This window comes from Orycteropus afer, unplaced genomic scaffold, assembly GCF_000298275.1.
Source record: "Orycteropus afer afer isolate SDZICR_OR568_19922 unplaced genomic scaffold, OryAfe1.0 scaffold00772, whole genome shotgun sequence".
Lineage (NCBI taxonomy): Eukaryota > Metazoa > Chordata > Mammalia > Tubulidentata > Orycteropodidae > Orycteropus > Orycteropus afer.
Genome location: NW_006922359.1, coordinates 501,395 through 509,647, shown reverse-complemented (window position 1 = coordinate 509,647; position 8,253 = coordinate 501,395). Strand labels below are relative to the sequence as shown.

The 8,253-nt window shown below is 55.8% G+C and overlaps 1 protein-coding gene across 1 annotated transcript in view; it reads right to left on the bottom strand.

Moving 5' to 3' along the window:
* Nucleotides 1–2,042: 2,042 nt before the first annotated feature.
* The window catches only part of RASAL3 (RAS protein activator like 3), a 10,426-nt gene continuing 4,215 nt past the window's right edge, over nucleotides 2,043–8,253 (bottom strand). The window contains 10 exon segments of the mRNA XM_042783255.1: nucleotides 2,043–2,186; nucleotides 2,278–2,341; nucleotides 2,846–3,003; nucleotides 3,267–3,657; nucleotides 4,690–4,808; nucleotides 4,914–5,115; nucleotides 5,209–5,445; nucleotides 6,732–6,876; nucleotides 7,088–7,232; nucleotides 8,012–8,253. The exon segment at nucleotides 8,012–8,253 is cut by the window's right edge and continues 121 nt beyond it. Of these exon segments, the coding sequence (XP_042639189.1) occupies nucleotides 2,043–2,186; nucleotides 2,278–2,341; nucleotides 2,846–3,003; nucleotides 3,267–3,657; nucleotides 4,690–4,808; nucleotides 4,914–5,115; nucleotides 5,209–5,445; nucleotides 6,732–6,876; nucleotides 7,088–7,232; nucleotides 8,012–8,253 (1,847 nt within the window).

Here is an 8,253-nt window from a genome sequence, read left to right as displayed (position 1 = left end):
CGCCGCCCCGAGGGGGGCAGCCAGCGGCCGCGCCGCCATCTTGGGAGTGGCCAGACGGGTCACCCTTAAAGGGCCCGTGCGGCCTGTGAGGCTCCATTACCATGACAACACCCTTGTTCTCCGCCCCCAATGGCTCTCCATCACCGCACAGGTTCTTCTAGTGCTAGGCCCGCTAATAGGACCAGAGAAAAGTCTTCCTATGGGTCATCCATAGGTCATTAACTCCACTCAGTCAATCCTTAGCCTCCAGTCCCCTAACCCCAATCTGCCAACCACAAACCATCTTCTTCCCCATTATCATGCTGGACTTTAGGACCTCCAACCCCTGGAGCAACCCTAAGTAAGCCCTTCTCTGCCACTCAGCCCCCACTATGCACACCTAAGAGATGAACTGTCTTCTATCAACCTGTCCAACCACCCATCCATCACTCCACTCACGGATCCACACACCCCATCAATTAACCAATCCTATTCAATCAACTAATTACTCATCCTTCCAAACACCTATCCATCCATCCATACATCTACTCCACTCACCCATCTACCTACATTCTACCTACTTATTCATCCCCCACTCAATTAGTATCTGACCCAATTAACCAGCCAGTTATGCACCCTTCCACATCCACTCATCCAAACCCCTGCTGAACCCATGCCATCTATCTGCCCATCCATCTTCCCACCCATTCATCCACACACACCATCAATCAACCAACCCCATCCAATCAGCTAATCAACCATTCATCTACTACTCCATCCATCTGTCCATCCATCCAAACACTCACTCATCTCAGCCACTCATTTCACCTCCCATCTATCTACTCAGCCACCCCCCAATCCATCTACCACTCAATCAGCATCTGATCCAATCAGCCAGCCACCTGTCCACCCTCACACACCCACATACATCAACCCACCACATCTGTTTGTCCATCCATCTCCCCACTCATTCATTCACACACCATCGATCAACAAATTGCATTCAATCAACTAATGGACCATCTATCTACTTCTCCAACCACTACTTTACCTATTCATCCATCTGCCACTCAATGAACATCTGATCCAATCAACCTGTAAGCTATCTACCCTCCATACCCTTACACATCAACCCATCCAAATACCTGCCCAACCCATATCTATTTGTCTATCTATCTCCCCACTCAAGCACTTGCCTGTTTACCTATACACCAAACAACCACACATCCTTACATCCATCCTAGTACCCAACCATCCATCCATCAATTACATGGTTATTTGTCTGCCTCCTTTACTAGAGTGAAAGGTCCATGAGGACAGGGGTCCTGTCTAACAAACTACCCAACCATTCACCCATTAGTTCAAATATCCAGCAAAAGCTAACCTATTCACCCACCTTCTTCCCATTCACTCTACCCCTCACCCACTCACCTACCCACCATGATTCAAATGCACCGATCATTTCTCCAACTATTCACCAAAGAATTCAATCATCTCCACACCTACCCTACCATGTCCCAGACACTTTCTCAGATCCATGTCCCCCTGTCTTGAGGAACCTCACAATCACTGCCTGGCTTGGGATTTGGGGACCTAGGAAGATTCTCTCTTCTGAGGTCTGGGGAATGTTGGGCATGGGATAGGGTCTTCGTTGGGATGTTGGGAAGCAGGTAAACCCATAACAATGATGGGTATTTTTATTGAACACCTTCAACTGTGATTTTTCCACTCCATAGAGAACTTTAGATCCATTTTACAGATGAGGAAACAGGCTTTGAGAGGACAAAGACCTAAGGTCACACAGCTGGTGAGAATCTCCCTATATCCATGACACCCCTAATTAGGACAGCTGAATGGTTGGGGAGGAAGTTGCTTTTTGATTGATAAAGAAACCACCGATTTTACTGAAATCAAGATTTTACTGGACAACCTCATAGTGCCAGGCTGGTTGGTGCTTGCAGCTCCACTCCCCACCATAGGTCACATAGGGCTGAAGCAGGGGTCAGACATCCCCGTGGACGGCCATCTTGCTGCTCCCAGGCTAGTCGGGTGGGGTGGGCAGGTCAGGTGGTGTCTCCATTGGCGCAGCGTGCTTTGAGAGGCAGGGGCTGGTTCCGGGTCCCCAGAGTTCTGGGCAGAAGCTGCAAGCTCTGGATGGCATCCCTCAGCTGGGCCTGAGTAGCCTCCATCTCAGCCAGGCGGCACTCCTGGGGAGGCGGGGGAGGGGGGGGGTTGGAGCCACAGAGGCTTGCACACCATCCCTGGCTCCCCCATCGAGCAGATATGCCCCAGTCTCACCAGACTCTTCAGCCTGTGGCCTTCAGTGCTTGGAGGCTCCTGCTCTATTTCCAATTTTGAGGTCCTGTGAGAGTCAAGGGTAAAGGGGCAGGTCAGAGGCTGAGGAGGCCCCTCCCCCACCTCCTCAGTAGAGGGCCAAGGACCCAAGGGACAGGGCTTGGGTGGATGTGGGATTTGTGCCCAATGGGGGGGGGCGGGGCCTAAATAAGCCTAAGGAAAGGGGAGGGACCAGCAAATGCACCCTTGGAGGGAAGGCTTGGCCAGTCCCGGGTGGAGGGCCCTGACTGAAGGGCCTGGCTCAGCCTGGTTGGGAAGGGTTGACTGGCAACTGGACCCTGCTTGAGATGACCTGTAGCCCTGGAGGGCAGGGCCACCAGGGGAAGGGGTGACCAAGGGTTCCAGGCTTTGCCAGGCAAGACCGGAGCAGGGCCGAGCAACGACCCGAGAGCCCTAGGGTTGGGGCCTGGGCAGATCTGATCGGAGCGGGTTCATATGGGGGCGGGGCTAGCCAAGAGGCGGGGCCTGTACTGGCTTGCAGGAGGCAGTGATGACTGAGGGCGGCGCTCACCCTGTACTGAGCCTGGCCTCCAGGTCCTGCAGCTGGCCCCGGAGATGCTCCTGCTGCTCAGCCAAGGCCCGGACGTGGGAGCCCAGCGCCTCTACGAGGGTGGACAGCTCCTTCTGCTTCTCGCGCACGGCGGCCACCTCGCTCTGCAGCTCAGCCAGCTGTGGGGAAGGAGCAGCTGTCAACTGACCTGCCATCCCGCCCCATTCTCTCTGGAGATCCTGGCTCCCTATCCTGTGCGTTCCACCTCACCACTCCCCCGCCTCGCTGGGAAGAACGTTCTGTAGTAGAGAAGAGGAAACTGAGGTCAGAGAGGGGCCGGGATCACACAGCACACCTACCTCGGTATTTGAACCTGCTTCACCTTCAGCCTTTTTCCCAGCGCCCCCTTCCCCTCCGTGAGCGGACCTGGGCCAGACCTCACCTTGCCCAAAGGTCGATGCGTGCCCAGCGCCTGGTCCCCGTCTCGTGGCTGATCCAGCTGGCGCTGCCAGGGCACGGAGGGCTTTCGAGGCAGGGAGGCAGAGACCCGGGTCCAGGGCCTGCCGCGGGGCGTGGGTCCCGTGCGCAGGGATCCCTTGGGCCGCGGCCGGAGCCCTGTGGCTGAGTGGCGGCGGACCGGATGGCGGGCAGGGACGCTCTGCGTGCGCTGCACTGGTCGTGGCCGCCGCGGAGGCTGCTCCTCATTCGGCATCGGCCGTGCCCAACACCCCGCCCCGTGGTCGTTGCGCAGGGACTGGCTCTTGGAGATGAGAGGGGTATGTTTGGGGAGGTCCCGGGGTGCCAGGAAGCCAGGCTTCTTCCCTGCGGAGAAGCTGAGGGTGGAGGTGGGAGATTCAGACCTTCAAGTGGTCCCTAACCGGACCTCACCCCAACCTCTGGCCAGAAATAACCCTCTGAAAAAACCGAACCCACTACTGTGGAGTCTAACTCATGGTGACCCTTTATGTTACAGAGTAGAACAGCTCCATGGAGTTTTCTTCACTGCAATCTTTATGGAAGCAGGTCACCAGGCCTTTCTTCCATTGTACCACTGGGTAGGTTTGAACTACCAGCATCTAGGTTAGTAGTTGATTGTTTGCACCACCCAGGGATCTAGAAATGAATCTAGCCCTGATCTATTACTTCTATGTAACCTCATCCTTGATGGGATCCTGTTTTGCCCTCTGACCCTGTCCTTAATTTCTGAGCACAATATGGTCTTCTCCATGACCCTTGACATAATCCCAATCTAACGTTCTCTAACTTCATCCCTGACCTCTGACCCAATGAGACCCTTGACCTGACCTTTGTCTATAACCTCTCATGCCAATCTGACCCTGGGCCTGACCTCTGCTCACCCTTTTCCTTACCATCATGACCCCTACCCCCTCTCCAATCTCTGACCTTAAACTGATTCTCTTCCTAACCCCTGATAGAACATAGTCCCTGACCTCTGACATCAAATATGAACCTGTTGATGACCCTTGACATCATCCTGTCCCATCTAGGCCTGACCTCTGGTTTCAATATGAACTGTCCCTGATCCCTAAACACCACATCTTAACATCTGACCCCCAGTGACCTGATATGACCCCTTCTCCAACCTCTGCCTGAGGCCCGACCCTCATCTTTGACCACATCACTTTCTCTCTCTGACTCTAGTTGTGACCTTTCCCTGACACCTGACACAACCCTGTCTCTAGCCTCTGACCTCTGTCTAACACTGTCTGATGCTGACCTCAATGTGACCCTGACCCCCGATATGATCCTGTCTTCACTCCTGACTCCAATCTGGTCCTAAGCCTACCATTGGCCTTGCTCCCACCCATCAGAACCTGGACCAAACTTGAGGCATGCCAGGTTACCTGGTGTGGACCTGGACTGGGGGCGGTGGGAGACGCATTGGCACTGACACAGGCACAGGTCGGCCCTCCTTGATGGCTCGAAGGATGGTGGGCAGAGGTTCCAGGCTGTCCCGAGTGGCCTGATGAGGCATGTAGGGAGGCAGCTGAGCAGGCTCTCCAGGGCCAGAGGCTCCCTGCCTTCTTGCCTCCCAACACATGTCCTGAGCCCAGGATTCAGGCCATACCTGGTCAAGCTCAGCAAAAATGGTGCAGAGCTGGGCATGCAGGACTGCCAGCTGGTGGGCCAAATCACTGCCACCTTGGTAACCACTGGGTGCTGCATCCACATCTACTGTGGCCACCTGGTCCAGAAAATGTTCCATGGCTGGGCCTCGGTCTTCCAGGAAGCTATTCATGAAGCCCATGTAGGCCTCCTTTTCACCAAACCTGGGTGGGGCCAGGTTGGGCGGGTCAGGCCAGGCACCGGTGCCTCCCCACCCATACCTGGATGACCCCCCCCCCACACCTTCCAGCACCTACGGGGCACGGTTGGCAAGATTCTGGATGACCTTGGCAATCAGTGTGAGGGTGCGGGCTGGGCCTGGTGCTGGATGCTCTGAGGCCAGGCCAAAGAGGCTAGGAGAAAGGATGGCAGGGCACAGGAGTCGCAGGAAGAGGGAGGCACACACCAGCCGTGGGCCCAGTGCCTCTGAGCCATGTGCCTTGCATGCTTCCCGCCAGCCTGAGAACACCATGCTGAGCTCTGCAGGAAACCAGCTGGGGCAGAAGAAGCAATAGTCAGAGGGGAAGGGTATGGGCATAAAGGATGTGTGGTCAAGGTCATGAGGTCAGGGATCAGGAGCCATCTGTGGTCTGGAACCAGGACTGAGGCATCTGGGATAATGATGCCTGGGGTTATGGGTCTCCTTAGGTAAGGATTTATGGTAGCCCTGGGATCCACAACCTGGAGACAGGCATACAGGGCCACATGGACACGGAGTTAAAGAGCTTGGGTTGTAGCTATAATTGAACATAAATAAGGTTGAGGTGCCACAACACATGAAGTAGAATGGGATTGGGGTACAGGGTCACCTAGAGTCAGAAGTCATGATGTCCCAAGTTACCTTGGAATTAGAGGTACGGTATAGGTTCACCTCGGGTCAGAAGTCATGTTATTGGAATCCCAAGATGTCTGTGATCAGTAGCATAGGAGTTGGGGCTCAGAGTCACTTAAGGTCAGGGTCATGGAGTTGGGGTATGGTGTCACTTGCAGTCAGTAGTTATAGAATTGAGGCCCCATTTTAACTGGGGTCATTTGGCATAGAATTGGGGTATTGGGTCCCCTGGGGTTAGAAGATAAGGGATTGGGTCCCAGGTTACTTGGGGTCAGGTGGCATGGCATGGAGGATAGGGTTGCCAAAATTAGCAAATAATTCAGGACACCCAGTGAAACTTGAATTTCAGATAAATAAGAGATAGGTTTTTAGTATGAGTATGTAACAACAACAACATAACATGTCCCAAATATGGGAGCTCTGGTAGCGTAGTGCTTAAGGCACTGGGCTGCTAACCAGAGGGCTGGTGGTTCAAACCCACCAGTAACTGCTCGGAGGGAAGATGGGGCAATCTACTTCCGTAGTGATACTGCCTCGGAAACCCAAGGAGGGGTCGCTATGAGTTGCGTCCGACTCCATGGCACATAACCACAACAACAACATGTCCCAAATATAGGTCTCTGGGTGGTGCAAATGGTTTACCCTCAACTGCTAACCTAAAGATTGGTGGTTTGAATCTACCCAGAGGTACCAGAGAAAAAAGTCCTGGAAATCTGCTTCCATTAAGATTATAGCCAAGAAAACTCTGTGGAGTAGTTACTCTGTAACACATGGGCTTGCCATGAATCAGAATCAACCTGATGGCAAATAACAACAACATGTCTGAAATATTACACCCAGTTTAACTAAGTGTCCTGAATTTCCTTTGGTGGTCTTAATTGGGGGCCAGGGTCAGCTTGGTGGCTGACGATAGGGGTAGGTGCAGGTGCTGGGGCCCCTGATTCTCACTCATAGGAGTGGACAATGTTCTCGAAGACCTCCTCACAGCCTTCTCGCAGCCTGGACTGGTGCACTTGCAGCTCAGGGGCTGGGCACTTGCTGGGGTCCACCTCACAGTCCTCAGTGGAGGCACAGAAACGCCGGACGACCTGCCCTGCAGCCCAGCACAGCCCGAATGGGCCAAGACACGTGACTACCAGGACTCACCACACTCAGCCCTCCAACTCCCCCGGAAGACACTTAACAACTCTGGGAGTCCCCAGTCCCCACCCTAGAATCCCATCACCACCCACCACCAGAGTCCAGATTACCCAGGAGCCCCAGCCCATTCTGCAGGACTCAAACCCATCCCTCACTCAGCTCACCCAGGGTCTCCTGGAGGTAATCCTGCGCCACCAGCTTCATGTACTCATCGATGGCCTTGGTGGCCAGCGTGTTTTCTCGGAACAGCAGCGCCTCACGGCCTCCGCAGCGCGCCAGCTCTGCTGTGCCCAGGTCTGTCACCAGTGCCTGGGCAGAGCAGGAGGATGGCGGGGCACAAACTGAGCCGGGAGAATCCAGGCCCTTGGCTCACCCCTCACACCTGGGACTCAAGCTCCGCCCCTCATAGCTGCTGCGCCCTCATTGCTGGAGTTCACAACAGGCTGGAACCCCTCACAACAGAAAATTGAGCCTTTTAGACCCGAGGCTCAGCTCAGGCTCCGCCCCTCGCAGCTGCCCGGCCTCTCACAGGTGCCCCTCAGCCTCCACCGGTCTCAGCTGGCCCGCCCCTCAGAGGTAATGTTTAGCTTCTGCCCCTCTCAACTATTACTCCAAATCTCCTCTTACCTGCTGAAGCTCAGGGCACTCCCCTTGCAGCTAACCTCTCTCTCTCCTCAAAACTGAATCTCGGGCTCGGTCCCTCGCAGCTGCCGCCCAGACCCTGCCCCTTGCAGTGACTTGCTCCTTATAATTTGCTCGGTTCCCGCCCCTTGCACTGATGCGCAGGCCCTGCCCCTTGCAGTCGCCCCGCCCCTCGCAGGTGACCCGCCCCTTCTACATAAGCTCTGCTCCCGCCCCTCGCTTGTGATGCTCAGGCCTTGCCCCTCGCAGGCGCCCCGCCCCGTCTCAGCTGACCCATCATCCCTCGTAGGTGATGCTCAGTTTCTGCCCTCTCAGCTTTTGCTCTAAACCTCCTCTAGGAACTGAAGCTCCGACCCCCCATCCCTTGCAAGCACCCCTGGCTCCGCCCACAGCGCGCGGTCCGCCTGCTCCCGGATCCCCCAGTCCGCGCCGTCGCAGCTCCTCACCTGCGCCCTGCCGGTGGCTCGCAGCACTCGCACCATGGCGGCCGCTAGCTCCTCCTTGGCCTGCGCGGACAGCACGGGCTCCAGCGCCTCGCAGAGGCGCGCGTAGTGGAAGGTGAGGAACTCCGCCAGCTCCTTGTAGCGCTCGGACGGCAGCACGCGCAACCGCCGCGCCCTGGCCCTTGCCCGCAGCGCCGCGCCCGCCGGCGCCCCCTGCAGCGGGAACCAGCGTTCCAGGCCGGCCG